This window comes from Pelobates fuscus, chromosome 4 (assembly GCF_036172605.1).
Source record: "Pelobates fuscus isolate aPelFus1 chromosome 4, aPelFus1.pri, whole genome shotgun sequence".
Taxonomy (NCBI): domain Eukaryota; kingdom Metazoa; phylum Chordata; class Amphibia; order Anura; family Pelobatidae; genus Pelobates; species Pelobates fuscus.
The window spans coordinates 147,464,715-147,483,144 of NC_086320.1; the positions used below are offsets into that span (position 1 = coordinate 147,464,715).

The window sequence follows — 18,430 nt, forward strand, 5'->3', positions numbered from 1 at the left end:
CAGGCATAGGAGGGGTATAATGTAAGGGGCTGGCTACAGTAGCTGGAGATGGGGTTGGGTTAGAGGAGTATATATAGTGGCCATTTTAGATTAGTGGCTATCTTAATTAATCCTCACTTACCTGTTTTGTCCCACCCTCTCTCCCTTATTTGGTCTCCAGCTCCCGTTTGGTCATGGCGGTGGGGGATGGATAGAGAAGTTGGGGTGTAGGTGGTTTGTCCTGATGTAAAATCGTTTGGTTCACTAAGAACAGTTAGGTTTGGAAGAGTATTTGTAGGTTCGAGCTTGTCGGTAACTCAGAACCCGGTGTGTATGGTGTATCTCGGTATGCCCCTACATGAAAGAAAGCTGGAAATCATGCCCTGGTGGCAATGGTTATGTTTGTATGTTAATTATAAGTTATAATGTAGTTTTACTTATTGTATTGTGGGTCATTGTCTGGGGTAGTACTGTTAATGGAGTTGGTGGGGGATATGTTATGTTAACATGTGAAAATGACCTTAAATTATTTTAACTTTATTTATATAATTAAAGCTGTGATATTTTTCCCAAAAAAGGTGTACGAGTATTTGTTGGGGGTTGTTTGGGTTTGTCACATATATGCCGGAAAGGCAACTATGCATATGTCAAGGAATCATTATTATTTTTTTTTACTTATGGTACAACAGTTGTCTCTCTTTTTTGTGGTTTGTGTACTGGTGAGTAATCATTTTCACATGATGAAATAGTCAAATAGTGACATCACAAATGAAGGAGGGACTAAAATGGACCTATCATTTTTTTTTTCTCAAGATTGCGAAGTGTTCTTTGTTGGAACTACTTACCATAGTATCTGTATATTCATCCAATTTATCACCAGTTATTTGTTTTTTGTGTTGTAAGAAGAGGTCTTGTAAAAAGTTCTGTTTTAAGAAGAAAGCATTTAGAAAAAAAAATGTGAAAAATTATAAATGACTCAATAATTTCACAGTTATTATTAGCCATTATCATACCAATAGAGTTATTGTTTGTTTGTTTGTTTGCTATTCCATACCCTGTGGTTATTTTTTCAATGATCTCCCTCCTCTTACACTCCACACCAATCTTATTTGGCACAGAGTCAGATATGTCTTTTAGCACACCCCAAATTAAAATGTAAAGAGACACACAGGGTTATTTAGTAAAATGAGGATTGAAACTGAATTTCAAATTTAAGGCCAGAGTAGCCAAAGAAGGAGCACATCATTTTGATCTTAAATTTGACATTCTTTTTGAATTCACCTGGAATTCTCACTTTAGTGACTGATTAACATAGTGGTTATGATGCAAGGAGGCTATTAATGTAGCAGTTACAGTTTTCCTGGCATCCGAAGCCCGACTGCTCTGCAATTTCATGTTTTGAAAAACGGAAATTCATTATATGCATTTTACCTTTAAATTACATACATAAAGGATAAAAAACAAGAACCAATAGAACTATACGTGAATGGCTTTCTATAAAATATATATATTCCACGCACTATAAAATAACATGATTTCAACTTTACCAGCAAAAATATTGCCAACATTTCCAATAGGGCCTCTGTAGTTCTTTATTGTGTAGCATTTTCTTAAAACAGTATTTTCAAATTTCAGCTACTGTACAACTAGGAAGCATCTATGCATCCATTACTGAGAGGGTAGTGGATGCATGGAATAGCCTTCCAGCTGAAGTGGTAGAGGTTAACACAGTGAAGTAGTTTAGCATGCGTGGGATAGGCATAAGGCTATCCTAGACTTAAGATAAGGCCAGGGACTAATTAAAAGTATTTTGAAATAATGGGCAGACTAGATGGGCCGAACGGTTATTATCTGCTGTCACATTCTATGTTTCTATGTCTGACATCATCGGATGCCCAGAACCAAACAAGTCCTGACAGCAGTGGCGTACATACCGGGGTCGCAGGGGTCGCCCACTGGGCCAGCCTCTTCTCCAGGAACCGGCCACCTCCGGGCCCCCCGAGGCTGGCCCTGCTGTCACCCGGCTGGCTGGTCCTGCGGGCGCGTGAGGGAGCACTCTCCCCTGAGTGCTTCCTCTTCAGCTCCCTCGCACACCGCACTGAAACCAGAGCCAGCCGGGTGACAGCAGGGCCAGCAACACCACTGGACCCCAGGGAATCCCCTCAGCTCTCCCACAGGTAAGGAGGCTGGGGGGATTAATTTTTTTTTTAAAAAAGTGTGTGTGTGTATGTTAGTGAGTGTATGTTAGTATGTGTGAGTGTGTTAGTGTGTGTGTATGTTAGTGAGTGTATGTTAGTGTGTGTGTGTATGCTAGTGAGTGTATGTTAGTGAGTGTATGTTAGTGTGAGTGTGTGTGTATGTTAGTGAGTGTATGTTAGTGTGTGTGAGTGTGAGTGTGTGTGTATGTTAGTGAGTGTATGTTAGTGTGTGTGTATGTTAGTGAGTGTATGTTAGTGAGTTTATGTTAGTGTGTGTGTGTGTGTGTGTGTGTGTATGTTAGTGAGTTTATGTTAGTGAGTGTGTGTATGTTAGTGTGTGTGTGTGTGTGTGTGTATGTTAGTGAGTGTATGTTAGTGAGTGTATGTTAGTGAGTTTATGTTAGTGTGCGTGTTAGTGTGTGTGAGTGTGTGTGTATGTTAGTGAGTGTATGCTACTGTGTGTGAGTGTAAATGTGTGTGTATGTTAGTGAGTGTGAGTGTGAGTGTATGTTAGTGAGTGTATGTTAGTGTGTGTGAGTGCGTTAGTGTGTGTGTATGTTAGTGAGTGTATGTTAGTGAGTGTATGTTAGTGTGTGTGTGTATGTTAGTGAGTGTATGTTAGTGAGTGTATGTTAGTGAGTGTATGTTAGTGAGTGTATGTTAGTGAGTGTATGTTAGTGTGTGTTAGTGTGTGTGAGTGTGAGTGTGTGTGTATGTTAGTGAGTGTATGTTAGTGTGTGTGAGTGTGAATGTATGTTAGTGAGTGTATGTTAGTGTGTGTGAGTGTGTTAGTGAGTGTATGTTAGTGAGTGTATGTTAGTGTGTGTGTGTGTGTGTGTATGTTAGTGAGTGTATGTTAGTGTGTATGTTAGTGAGTGTATGTTAGTGAGTGTATGTTAGTAAGTGTGTGTTAGTGTGTGTGAGTGTGTGTGTGTGTGTGTGTGTGTGTTAGTGAGTGTATGTTAGTGTGTGTGAGAGTGTGTGTATGTTAGTGTGTGTGTTAGTGTTAGAGTGTGTGTGTGCAAGCGTGTGTGTGTTAGTGTTAGAGTGTGTGTCTGTTACTGAGTATGTTTGTGTGCGTCTGTTAGTGAGTGTGTGTGTGTCTGTCAGTGAGTGTGTATGCATGTCTTTCACTGAGTGTGTGTCTGTCAGTAAATGTGTGCGTCTGTTCATGAGAGTGTGTGTGTGTCTTAAGCACTTACCTTTCTCCAGCGCCGGACTCCCTTGGCGCTGGGGATCTCTCCGCCCCGATCCGCCTCTCAGCTCCAAATGCGTATGCGTGGCAAGAGCCACACGCGCATTCAAACCGCCCATAGGAAAGCATTAGTCAATGCTTTCCTATGGACGTTCAGCGTCTTCTCACTGTGATTTTCACAGTGAGAATCGCAGAAAATCCTCTAGCGGCTGTCAATGAGACAGCCACTAGAGGCTGGATTAACCCTCAGTGAAACATAGCAGTTTCTCTGAAACTGCTATGTTTTCAGCTGCAGGGTTAAAACTAGAGAGACCTGGCACCCAGACCACTTCATTGAGCTGATGTGATCTGGGTGTCTGTAGTGGTCCTTGCAGTGGGAGACTGAGAGAAATTAACCAGATATATGGTCAGCTGAGCCAATCTCACAATCCTCTGATTAGTAACACCTCTATCAGTTCCATGTGTGTAATGCAATGGAACCAGTATTTCAATTAAATAACTCGTGCAAGAGAATGGAAGCTGCAGCTTGTTTATGCTTATTTATACGGGTGACACGGTTTGAGTTATTTTGTTGAATGCAAATGATGGATAGTGGGAATTAATGGGCCATACATGACCATGGAGTTGAAGATTAGTAGTCAATCCCTATTTCCAAGAAACAGAATGTGTAAGATTCATGTTCCTTTTAATTTTCCGCAAGATTTATTTGATATTGGTTTTAAATAGCAGTGTGTAAGTGAACACAATAAATAATTCAAGTCTGATACTAGTAAAACATATATATATTTCTAATTTTAACTATATACAAGACTGTGTGGGACCAATGACTAAATAATTCTGCCTCGAGAAAGTAGGGTTAGACAATTTTTATATGACAGCAGAATTTGATGGCACTAGGACTGTATACAGCTACTCATGTAAGTAGAACATATGATAGAGGACTTTAAGGACCAATGTCTAAAGGCTACATTAAAGATAATTTAATTATAATTTCAGCAGTTGCTAATCCTGTACCCGTTCATCAGCCATATGACCCACCAGCTGGAAGTTGGACAGATATATTTATCAGGATCCTATGAAATTACAATACATAGGATACATTTAAAATAGAAAAGTAGGAAAAGTTAAAATATTTATATATTTGCCATAATTTACATTCCTTGGTGGTAATTCATGGTAGTATTACACCGGGCTGGGTCCTGCCCACAGCAGGAAGGACATAAAAAAGGTTCACACATGTTCTATAAATAAGACTCTCATTTTTGAATTGATTAGTCTAAGTTTCTATACTTCAATTGGGAGTGATACCATGGCTTGCAGCCAGGAAAAGAAGATTAATAGACTTGCAGTTTTCCATGGCAGCATTACAAGGTAATACCTAAGCTAAAAATAAAGCAAAGGAGGAAGAATAGGTGATAACAATGGAAACAATTTTTGATTATAAACTACGTGCAAATTACCATAGGCACAGCTGTAAGAGGGAACACGTGATAAGAGCTGCATCCTGGTTATGTGCAATAGTATTAGTTAAAGGTACAAAACTGCAATTGTTTCGTAAATATACCTGTAGGACAAAATCACTCAAAGTATAATACACTAACTGACCCAAGCTTTGAATGTTTTTTCTTTAGGTAACAAAATAAAAATAGTGTAATGTGTGAAATAAGAGCAAACATTTATTTGAACAGTATTTCTTACAATTATGAAAAAGCAATGTTTTAGAGAAGAGAGGTAGGTGCATGACTTGCACTGCACACCTGGCTGAGCCTGCTCATGACTTACAAGTGCTAGGACAAAAATATTGTGAAATGATACTTACCTACATGAAAACAGTGAGGATAGCGGTGGAGTTTAGATATTGGATATTTGTTAGATTACAAAGAAAACATAATTTCAAAGGTAGTGTTTCTGGGAAAGGTTCCTGTAACTGTAAACACCAAATAAGCTGTAGGAGTAATGTGCTTATAATGTCTGGGGGTAGGGAAGGAGTTCCAACATGCCTCTGTTGATTTACTTAGCAGAGTTACTGCACTTAAAGGGACACTGTGGGCACCATAACTATTTCATATAATTGAAATGGTTATAGTACCAGGAGACCCGTGACACTGCCCCTCCAGTATTGCTAAACCATTTTCAAACAGTGCAACACTAAATAAGGATAACTGACCACCCACAGCCTGCCCCCTACTGGAGGTATGGGAAAGGTTATACATTTATACCTTCTAGCGATACAAATTCATACCAGCAACTAACACTGTGATAAGCTAAAAGCGCTCAGTTGACACTCTCAGACTATCCCAGCCACCCATTGTTGCTTAGGATAATGCTTTCTTATTAGCCCAAGTACCATAGAGGGGAAGGGCTGCTGAGGACTCTTGTTTAGCATTAAAACATTAAAAACAGTTTAACACTGAATGGAAGGACTGTGCCAGGGGACTCCAGACACTATAACCACTTAAACTAGATGAAGCATTTACAGTGTCTACATTGTCCCATTAACATATGTCATACAACCAAGCTATTTTTGTATGCACAATTAGGATGTTTTATTAGTTATACAGTATATATTTCTGCACAAAAACATTATAACATAGCATTTCTGGTTTTATTCTGTAAATGTAATTCTAATATATCTTCATCCATTATATGCAACTTTATATTTACTGTTATATATTTTACAGAACCAAAACCTTAAAAAAACAACAACACATACATATTTTATGCAATGATAACTAATATATAAGAAATATTCATAAATACATGTACATGTATCAATATAAACGTAAACAACTTACATAAATCAAGAGATACATGAGCCAGAACATTTGGCGCAGTTGACATGATATCAACTATATGTTACTATACTCAGGGCTGGCCTTAGGCCATTAGGCACCCTGTGCGAAAAGTCTTCACGGCGCCTCCCCTCAAAAAAAGCTGTATACAGTCACACTCACAGGCACAAGCAGACAGTCACACAAACAGTTACAAGCAGACAGTCAGACACACTCAGTTACAGGCAGACAGTCACACACACACACACACACACACACACACAAATAGTTACAGGCAGACAGTCACAGAGCCAAACACACAGTTAAAGGCAGACAGGCAGACAGTCACACGCACAGTCACAAGCAGACAGTCACACATACTCCATTAAAGCAGACAGTCATACACACTACGTTACAGGCATGCAGACACTCACGCATGATGATAGGCACACACACACTCAGTTAATACACACACACTGTGTTTTTTTTTAATTCAAAGTTTCTTTGTAAAATATTTTCCTTATTTTAATTTGCTCTATATGTATTGTGATGTGTGCACCCCCATTAGAGCGCTTAACCATTAATACACATACAAATCCACAGATCACATCTCACATATACATAAATACACACATTCACATACAGATACAGACACATGCCATCATATACATTGGCACACATACATACATACTAGGTTATTTACTAAAATGAGGTTTGTCAGGAATTCTAAGCGGATTTCATATTTGGCACCAAAATAGCTGAATTCGAAGCACAGGAGACTTTGAAATTCACTTTCCTGACAATTGACGTTTTAGTGAAGAAGCTTGTCAGATATGAACACACATGATGTACACAGACACATCACAAAATGCAGTCACAGATATACACACATTAACACAGTTATATACATTCAAAGACAAAAAAAAGTCACATATATTAAAAAAAAAACACAGACACATACATAGTCAGAAAATCACAAACACAGTCACATAAAGACATAGACTCAAAATTGTTGGTTCAGGGTCCCACACATACACAGACTGAATGTATATAGCATGTTCATGTGAGAATTAATAAAAATGGGGTACAGATGAGGGTATGTGACAGACAGGATAGGTAGGTAGTGTTACACCAGCAGACTAATGCTGATGTAACACCACCTATACTCAGCAGCTTCTTTCCCAGTCACAGACTGGGGGAGTTTATGTGGCTGGGAACTCAAGGCTGTATTTCAATCTCCTACCTACCTTGTCCCAAGCTGCCTCTGCTTCCATGCAGTGCCCCTTCTCTCTGGTGCCCGATCACAAGTCTCCTCTGTCCCGGCCGGGCTCTAGTGCCGGCCTCTGGTGGGCTGGAGGTGAATAGCAGGGAGTGCTGATCATAACTTCTCCCTCAAGGTTCTGGCGCTGTGTGGAGTCAGAGCGCAGGCTGGGAATCTCTGAGGCTGCGCTCTGACTCACTAACTGAGCGCCAGAACCGCGAGGGAGAAGTTATGATGATCTGGCTGCAGCTCCTGCTAGGTGCACAACTGGACCATCAGGGAGTAATTTTTCATGTAGGATGGATTCAGCTTGCGAGCCGTGTCGGCTGCCAGGGCGCCCCTTGTGTTATGGCGCCCTGTGCGACCGCACAGCTCGCACACCCCAAAGGCCGGCCCTGACTATACTACTCGACTTGAAAATGTGTTTTTAAACATTGTCTACATAATGTTGCATTTTCGTGATGTCACAAGATATGTCTCACATTCCAGTAGTATAAAAGTCTACTATCAGTATGCAATTTCCCCCAATGTGGATATGAATTACCATTACATTAGACGATAGATAAGTAAGATAAATGTTTAAAGGGTTATATGAAAAGTGGAGCTGAATAAACTAAAATATAAAATGTTTTTATTAGTGGGAGGTACAAAACATAAGACAATTTTTCAGGGGTGTCTATAGCGTTCAGAAACAAATTGGGCTTGAGCCCAAAGCAAAATCTTAAAACTTCAACATATGACCTTTCGAGCCATATCCACACCTCTCTTTGCAAACCTTGCCAGCTATGTAAGCTGGGATGGCAATGAAAAATATAAACCAGAAACAAGAGGTTGCTGTATTGCCAGCTATGTTATGCAATTCCACCATGCCACACTACATAAGTAACTAACAAGGCAAGCACTTTCTTGCAAACATTAACATTTTAATTTAAAGAACAGACTTACTACTACTTACTGGTTATTCACTTCAGTCTAAACTGTAGTGTATAAATATTAAAGGATCACTATAGGGTCAGGAACACAAACATGTTTTCCTGACCCTATAGTGTTAACACCACCATCTAGCCCCCCTGGGCCCCTCATGCTGCCTCTATACATATATCAATATCTTACTGTATTCAAGCCAGAATCTGTAGATCTGCATGCTGTTTGCCTAAAAAAAAAGACAAGCAGTCTGCTGACATAATCAGAAGTGGTAGCCTGATCCAATCACAGTGCTTCCCCATAGGATTGGCTGAGACTGACAAAGAGGCAGATCAGGGGCAGAGCCAGCACAATTCAAACACAGCCCTGGCCAATCAGCATCTCCTCATAGAGATGAATTGAATCAATGAATCTCTATGAGGAAAGTTCAGTGTCTGCATGCAGAGGGAGGATATACTGAATATTTGGATGCATTTTAGGCAGCCATGACCCAGGAAGGATCTCTAACAGCCATCTGAGGAGAGGCCAGTGAAGTTATCACTAGGCTGTAATGTAAACACTGCATTTTCTCTGAAAAGACAGTGTTTACAGCAACAAGCCTGAAGTTAATGATTCTACTCACCAGAAAAAATTCAATAAGCTGTAGTTGTTCTGGTGACTATAGTGTCCCTTTAAGGTAGCGATGTTACAGTATCTTAGTAGGAGACTTTTTCCAACTCGGCTGTTGTTGCCTATGTTGTGCCGTTTCATTTTATACTTTAATACGTAGATTGAATGGTTTACTTTGCATTGGAGTCTGTGGGGCTTCTATACCGTATCTAAGAAGGATATGATAGATAGATAGATAGATGGATAGATAGATAGATAGATAGATAGATAGATTTGTATCCCCTTAAAGACACATGATGGAAATTCTCCATGTTGGCCTTTTACTCCTGAAGCTGTGTCCTTAAGGGGTTAATACTTGAAATAAATAACAAACATTGATATAAGTTTCACACCTTGTATCTACTTGAATACACTATAAAATAGAGAGCACAAAAGAAAAAAAGATTAAACAATGTAAGAATTGAGGCGTGGGATATGAGAATGTTCCACTTCTGCTCTCGGATGATTCCGAATGCAATTTATTTTGTTAATGGGCTTGTACAACCTGCATGGTAAATGGACCCTAATGGCTCCTCTGGGAAATGTGATTTTTCAAACATGTTTTTTCATTGCAATCGTTAGGCATCTGATTATGTTTTATGGACTAATAGAGTGCAAATATATGATCATTAATATAGTAACAGAATTAAACATTACGAGAAGGAAGCATATTCTGTTTATTATGAATAAAAGTTATATAATTACATAGAACAATAGCCATGAAATTTAATTTCCTCTGGTCCTTAATTCAACTGTAATGATCATCTTTGTGTTCGCCTGGGATATCCTAGTAATTGTATCCCACAGGTGGGGATACAGGGAAAATAAGTCCAGGGCAATTTTACTACCAGGACTCTCACTCCCATGCTTCTTGGCTACACTACCTAAAAAGGCAGGGGGAGTAAACTTGGATTATGGAGAAAGATAGGAGAAATAATTAGAGAGAGAGAAAAACGCAAATTGTCAGAAGGTAAAAATGGGCAAAGGTGCACGCATGGGAGATATGGGCAGAGGGACACACAAGGGGAAGGTAATGACAGTAAGATCCAAATAAGGAGAGGAGAGGAATATGGGGACAGGGACAAAAGAAAGAAATGGATAAATTCATTAAGGAAGTGTAGAGAGATACACTGGGCAGATGGGTAGTAGTCAGGGCTGCCATCAGAAATTTTGGGGCCCCTGACAAAGCAAATTTTGTGAATGCAGAGTATCTGTCAGTGTAATGAATGTAGTGCGTGTGTCAGTGTAATGAATGTAGTGCGTGTGTCAGTGTAATGAATGTAGTGTGTGTGTTAGTGCAGTGAATGCAGAGTGTGTTAGTGTGTAGTGAATGCAGAGTGTGTGTTAGTGTAGTGAATGCAGAGAGTGTGTTAGTGTGTAGTGAATGCAGAGTGTGTGTTAGTGTGTAGTGAATGCAGAGTGTGTGTTAGTGTAGTGAATGCAGAGAGTGTGTTAGTGTGTAGTGAATGCAGAGTGTGTTAGTGTAGTGAATGCAGAGTGTGTGTTGTACTAGTGTATGCAGAGTGTGTGTCAGGGTAGTGTATGCAGTGTGTGTGTGTTGTATTACTGTATGCAGTGTGTGTTGGATTAGTGTATGCAGTGTGTTGTATTAGTGTATGCATTGTGTGTGTTGTATTAGTGTATGCAGTGTGTGTTGTATTAGTGTATGCAGTGTGTGTTGTATTAGTGTATGCAGTGTGTGTGTTGTATTAGTGTATGCAGTGTGTGTTGGATTAGTGTATGCAGTGTGTGTGTAAATGTGCAAACTAGGGCCTGCAAGGGGGGGAGGGGCATTTTTACAGTAATTTCACATACATTTTATATTAAATTTAAGTAAATGTTATTCCCCCCTCCCTGCTTCTTACCTGTGTCCAGGGAGGGGAGAGATTCCATTCCCTGGTTGTCCGGTGGCATGGTGGGGCCCCCGTCTCCCAGTTACTGCAGAGGGGGCCCAGCACACTGCGTCTACACATTCAGCTCCTCTCTCCCAATAACTCTCGCGAGCATGTCCTGCGTGCTGCGTGGAGCGTTGCCATGGTAACCCGTGGCAACGCTCAGAAAGCCGCGGGTCTCGCAAGAGTTATTAGAAGAGAGGAGCTGAATGTGTAGACGCAGTGTGCTGGGCCTCCTCTGCAGTAACAGAGAGCCGGGGGCCCGCAACTGCACATATAGATAGCGATATTTGCGATATATGTGTGCAGAGAGGGAATGTGGGGCCCGGGACTGCCAGAGCAATCCGGGACCTCAGGACCGCCGGGCCTGTGACACCCATCATGGTTGTCACCCCCTGATGGCGGCCCTGGAAGTAGTGTAGTAGAAAAGAGTCATAGGGATCAAAAAATTAAATGCACACACACCTGCACACACTACCATTCATGCACTCTGGCACTCTGCAGAAATACAACCCTACATTCACAAATATGCCCTTCATTTACACAGTGACAATTCACACAAATATAGACCTCCACTACTTGTGCATTATGTGAATTGTATTGCTGTCAATTTTGGTATACGTTCATATATAAAGAATATTACATTACTTACCCTCATAGTAAAAAGATAAACACACAGGAATTTTCACTGAAAAAAAGTGTAATGAATTCAAGTCTGAATTTCAAAATTAAGACGAAAATATCCCAGGTTTTTCTTCAAATGTTATGTTTGCCCAGGTTTTACTATTCAGATGTTAACTAATGTGCATTCTAGCTTTGTGATTGTTTTTTATGTGAATCACTGCAATTGAGTCCATTGCTCCTCTCGAGATTGGACTCTGGATCTGTACCTGTAACCAGATTAACAATAAGGTGAACTAAATGTGGGTCTGTGGGTTACACAGGAGCTCAGACATCAGGAAGATAAAATGCATGCCCCATTTATTGTCAATTTACTAACAGTTAAGGGGGGGGCAAACTGGTATCACGTCTAGGACCCTGTTGATTTTAATTCTTCCCTGCTCACAATCAAATCGTCTGTACTCTTGGTTCATGTAGTTGCCTTTGAATGATTACTTCCAGGTTTATGTCTTTATGAACTGATGCAAAGAACTATTCTCTGTAGTGAAGCTTATCACATGCGATCAGGGTCACAATAAAACACAAAAAACTGTGTAGACATAAGAGAATGACTTGCTCTTTCCTTAAAGTGGACTAATAAGTCACAGTCTCAAGAGCCATGCCCAGCAGCTACAGACATTTCAAAGCATAATGGATCACAGATAATCAGACAGATCTCTCATATACAATCAAATAACAGTAAGTCGTACCCTGAGCTCAACAGCAGAAATGAACCCACTGCTGTCCTCGTCATACTTTCGCCATATCTAGGAATAAAAAATAAAAAAAATAAACAGATTTTTATTCAATGAAACATTTCAAAATATATGAACTGACATAAAATTAAATTAACACATTACCCAATCCTATTCATATTAACAAATTATTTATAAAGAAGACAAGCATGGAGGGGGAAGGTGATAATGATTGTGATGTGGAAAAATAGAGATAAATAGGACATGTGGAGAATGAAGGAGATATGGGCAGAGGAAACTCCATGACACGATGGTTGCCTTCACCATCCATATTTGCTGTTAAAGTAGCACTTTCACACCAATTATACCTTCCAGTAATGGACAGGGTTGGAAGATATGAATAAGAGGCCATGCATACAATCTATTTCTCTGCTACACCTCACAGTCTACTGAAACGTTTGGAAATTGACTTGGAAACAGAACCTGGCTCTGGGTAATACTGCCTGGGTGCCTGTAAAGAGGGCACCAACCTTTCTTTGGAAGCAGAAGTGGAGGAAGCCAGAGTAGGACTACATTGATTTATTATGCATAAAAATAAACATGCAAGAAAAATCAAAGTTAAAAAATAAAAATATACAATAAAATCTAAAAAATGTCCCAAAGAGGCTCCTCTTGCCGAGACGCATTTCTCCCAGATCACTGGGCTTTCTCAATTGGTATATGAGTCACAGCTGCTTCCTCTTGCCTTAAATATCCAGAAAAAGTGTTCCATTGGTTCATTCAAAATATCTTTATCCAATTAAATTCCAGTTCCTTATGGGGGATTAAAGTATCTGCTTGTTTGCAATAGTTCTTAATTCCGAAACGCTGGAGCTTCCTCCACTTCTGCTTCTAAAGAAGGGTTGGTGCCCTCTTTACAGGCACCCAGGCAGCATTACCCAGAGCCAGGTTCTGTTGGCTCTGGAAAAGGTGAACACTTATTTGCATTTGAAATTGAGTTATTGCTCATATGTTAAAATATATTACACCATAAGCGGTTTGTTTATTCTTTTATCTTCTGAGGATATTAACTGGGACCACTCAAGAGTCAAGTGCCAGCAGACGGCACATACGCTGATGTGATTTGAGCCTGTCCATCTAGAGGCTCTAACCCATGTGAGTTTACATCTCAAAAGTCTCCTCTCTATTTCCACGTATCCATCACAGATTTATTTTGATTTTTTTCTCCTTTCTCCCCCATTTATGTTCCACTAATGTCCGTACATTTCATCTGTTTGGAGTAAGTGTAATTACTCTTTCTTTAACTATAGCGCTCCACTCATATATATAACTTGGTCTGATGTATTTCGAACCTAGCCGGATATAGAACCTTTTTCATTCAACTGTATCATTTAGTGAGTAGGAGAGATTCTCACTAGAGTGTGTAGCGGCTGTCACTTATATACCATTTTTTATTAATATCTAAGCGCATGATTCACAGCCTTTATATACACACGGAAATTACACAAGGTTTCTCATCCCACTACCTATCAAAATGCATTGTAATGTACAGAAATGGTATTACAATGACTCTTTAACAAAGTTCTTTCTCTTGAAACTTTCCAAAGATAATATTAAAACAAGATTAAAACAAAACTTGTATTGTAGCTAATGACAGCTATAGTGAACTAAGTATTTTAATCATTTGGATTTAAACGATTTTGAGAGGTAGGGTCACCACTAATCATTTATAAACCTCCTGAGACAATTACTCATAAAATGCATTAACTTCCAAGATACGGGAATGCTAATAGCTTTTGCGCCTGTTCCATATAACTAACAAGTAACTTATGTGGTTCTTACCAGTACTTGACATGAGCATCAATGGCTCTGCAACAGTATGAACAGCCCCTGTAATCATTATGGACCATGCCTTTAATTCCTCTTAATTCTTCTGACTTAAATAACATTTAGCAAACGCATTATTCCATACAATTTTGAAGACATGTTATAGTTTGTTGGGTTTTTTCTTTAAATGAAAACTGCAAATCTAGAGTGGTAGAATGATTAACAAGTACTGGACATGTAAAAACAATTGGAAGGTATATCTAATCAAGTATTTTTGAACGGATATTAAAAATAGGAAAGCTGATGATTGTCTTTGAACGAAAATGATGTCGGAGTTAGTTCACGTTATAGTATAAAGTCTGACAGACCAGACAGACAAGAAAAGGTGTCAGTGAATTAAAGCACTCCTAAGAAACAGAGAGCCACTGCCAGTTGTTACAAGTCCTTACCCGCATGAACTCCACGCTATTATCCAATGGGGTTTCCCTTCGAAAAAGCAACAGAAAGTTCTCATCTTCTGGTAGGATCATGTTTGCAAGCTAGAATAAATAATGGTTAACATGAAAGATTTAGAAGGAAGAAGAGCAATGTATTTCACTACAAGGTAGGGTATATTAATTGCATGAATCCACTGTCTAGCTATCTTGAGGTTTATATTTTTACGATGTCTACTACTGCACCTAGTTACAAAGGCCTGTAGACATAGTAGACATCTATACTATCATTCATAGACTTTTATAGTATCGACTGTAGAAACTTATAGAAAGCATACAGTATTGAAATGTGTTTTCCTATGAGGAAACCATGTTTTCACCATAGCAACCACATATAATCTAATATATTACATTACAATATAATATAATATAATATAATACAATATTCTATATTTTCAGTCAATAACAGATTGGCATGAAAATACACACTGGACCTGCTTGGCAAGCAACATTCCAGCCAAGGAAATGCAACTGCACATGAAAAATTAGTTGCTATGACAACAGTAAACATCTACCTATTTATCTATGGATTTTTCTAGTGTGTAAACAGAGGAAGCCCTGCTACATTATGCTACAGGAGTGCTGATGTGATACTTTATACTACTCTGAGTACAGTCATCTGAATATGATAGACAGATTTAAAATAGATAGATAAGCCTGAAGTGGTTCTGTAAGATCTCAAATGTCCAGAATGGTCTGAACTAGGCAGATTAATTTAAACTGATTAGATAAGATTAATCTAGCCAAGGAAGAATACATGGGATGGATCTCCTCAGTGGGGGTGGGGTGGGGGGGAGGAATTACAGCCGAGCAGAACCTCTAGTACTCTATGAAAATCACACAATTTGACAATGACAACCACATGGCATGTCATAGATATTCATAATATCAAATGTGGGACTCTAAGGCTTGCTTCCATTGTTGTCACTTCTTTTTTTGTGGCCAACTGCTACTTAATAAACTTCCTAACAGCCAAACCCACAGGCAGGCCAGAAGGCATGACCCTCGCCCTCTTAACCGAACCCCACATCCCAGAATTCTACACCTCTCCTACCCCACTTCCCTGGTGCGGGACACACGTCACAGCCCTGAAAATGCACAACTTATTGAGAGGCACAGAACCCCTGATAAATGGAGATGACATGCCTAACGGGAATACACAAACTGGACTGGTCCAAAGATATGACCGAGCATTCATCCCTCGGGACATCTACCGTCCGCGAGCCTACTGACACATAAAGGGAGTAATGAACCAGCCACCTCATGAAGTTGTTATGGTACTTTTTCAGTAAACCAAAATGTTTAAATGTCTATCTGTTCCTGTCCAAATTAAAGAGAATTGAATTGCGTATATACGCTGAAGTAATTCAGTCTGACACACGGAGTTCAGGTTAAAATAACTTCGAGGAAATTTATTGGCAAGAGCAGTAAGAGCGGGCGCGCAGGCCCTTTTAAGAGGCATTTTTCGTCATCATTGATTATCAAGATATCAGTGAATAAACATCATTAATTGGATTAATTGTTAAGTGTCTGGATTAGTGTCCACCTATCATTATAATTAATTGGCTCAAAAATTAAGTGGTTAGCTTCGTGTCCACCCACCAAGAGGTGGTATTGTTTTGGACACGGGTGGGGACAAGGGGGGGGCTTGAGCGTCATTTTACACGGTCAGTGATGTCAGGTCTTGTGGTTAGGTGCAAGGTCTCTTATGAATAGAACATTTCATTACTACTGTGTTCTCATGGCCTTTAAATTATACTATGTTGCGAGTTAGGGGAAATTCAACAGTTCCTGGGTTAGTCATGTCCTTATGGAGAATACAGTCTTTGTCTATTGTGTTAGATGTGCTGAGAAATTCTGTCATGTAATGTAGTTTTCAAATGGAGAAGTCAGGTTATGAGGACAAAATGGAGGATTTGTCACGGCATCAGGTTAAAATGGAGTTAGTGCAATAATTCAATACAAGTTCAATAAAGATTTTTAATAATTCTACATCAGTCCCCCCTATGAAATGTTAGATTCTAAGAGATAAAACTTTATTTGTTGATACCAGAAGACGTGTTAGCCCAAAGGCACAGAAACCCCGTGGCTGCTAGCTAGGTGTTAATGCAAAGTGCAAGTCTGTCCCTAATTCTGACCCTAATAGGCTAACTCATCCGTCAGCATGGCTCTCGAACACTTCACACCCATGGGTGGCCCATGGCGGCTTGCCCACCACTTCTCCACACGGGGCCTTTACCATTCACTGACAGATGCTGTCCCTAAGATGGTCCCTTCCTAGAATTCTCGCACTTTATCATCAAAAGGGATAGATTGCAGCGGCAAACAGGGTGAGTTGAGATCCTGGAAATCTTGGTCATCAACTTCAAGATGTGTGAAAGTGGGTGCCGCTTGGTCAACAGTCTTCGTGAGGGCTTTCCTCAGACAAGGGAAGACACAACAAAAGAGAAGAGCAAAGATAAAAAGAAAAATTAGTATTGCCATACCAATATGCATTAGAGCCTTTTGCCAACCCGTCATCCAACCAAACCATCTGTCCCAGGGATCTTTTATCCCAGAATTCCTTTTCAACTCTTCTGAGAGGTCATTTAATTTTGCTATGGCTAATGTAACTTTACCATTAGGGCCTGTGTTTTCTGGGATGTAGGTACAACATGTCATGGTGTCGGGCAAAATTTTACATACCCCTCCTTTTTCGGCTAGGATCATATCTAGGGCCATTCTATTCTGGAAGGCCATTTGGGATGTGGCCTGTAACTGTTCGGCTAATCCCTGGAGGGCATCTCTGGTGTAATTAACAAAACGCTGTTGGTTGTAATAAATGTAATTTATCCAGTTTAAATTCTTGTTTGCGGTAACTATGGTAAAAATTGATTCAAACCCTGCAGCAACTTCATCTCTTGCTTTAAACTCAGTGGGTACCCCCCTAGGCACCCCAATGGCATCAATGTAAATGTGAGGGTCAAAACTTCCTTTTACTGGGGCTTCACGCTTAACCTTAGTGTGGCTGGACTCATGGGTGTTGAGGTGTGTGTCAGAGATAATGTGTATAGGCATAATGGCCTTGGCCAAAGTACACTCCCCCCACCACTCCGTGTCCATTCTGGATCTTAGCTGTAAATCCCCACACAACCAGTAAATGTCTCCCAGTGACCTAGTGTGATGCTGCAGCAAACGTACAGGAACAGTTCGCGAGTCGTGACAAACCCATAGTAGATACCCCCCTCAGGGAGTGGAAGAAGAGTGGATGGGTTAAGAACTTGACATCTTTGTATAGAAATGTTGTCAGGCAGAAGAAGATGACATTGTAGACGCAAGTGTCTAGCAGGAGACACGTGCTTGAGCTGTACTTGGTTGATAATGGCAGAGATGTCATGAGGGGCCAAAAAAACCAGAGGGTGGCCAAGGACCAGATCAGAAGTTCTTTCAATGAGTTCTCTTGCAGCAAAAACAGCCCTAAGGCAGGAAGGGGCACCTCTGGCCACAAGGTCCAGCTGGCACGAGAAGTATCCAATAAGCCTCTGGCGGCCTCTTAAGTCATTAGTTTGGGTAAGAACTCCTGTAGCATGGCCTTGTCTTTCAGAGACAAATAATTTGAAAGGTTTGGTATAGTCTGGTAGGCCCAAGGCAGGAGCAGAAGCAATGGCACGTTTAAGAGATTTGAAATTGTCCAGAGCTTCATTGGTCAGGCCGAATGGGTCTGACTTGAGTGCATCATAGAGAGGTTGCATAAGCAGAGAGGCTTCTGGGATCCATGCTCTGCAATAGGAAATGAGGCCTAAGAAGGCATGAAGAGATTTTGAAGTCCTTGGGGGAGGAATGTCCAGAACTGCTCTGACTCGGTCCCGAGTGAGATGTCTGGTACCTTGAGATAGGCAATGTCCAA

The 18,430-nt window shown here is 40.2% G+C and overlaps 1 protein-coding gene across 1 annotated transcript in view; it reads right to left on the reverse strand.

Moving 5' to 3' along the window:
* Window positions 1-18,430, reverse strand: part of SCGN (secretagogin, EF-hand calcium binding protein) — a 149,563-nt gene that overhangs the window by 20,404 nt on the left and 110,729 nt on the right. The window contains exons 4-6 of the mRNA XM_063451663.1: window positions 14,500-14,589; window positions 12,239-12,295; window positions 825-902 (exon numbers count right to left, since the gene is read on the reverse strand). Of these exons, the coding sequence (XP_063307733.1) occupies window positions 825-902; window positions 12,239-12,295; window positions 14,500-14,589 (225 nt within the window). The remainder of the gene's footprint in view (window positions 1-824; window positions 903-12,238; window positions 12,296-14,499; window positions 14,590-18,430) is intronic.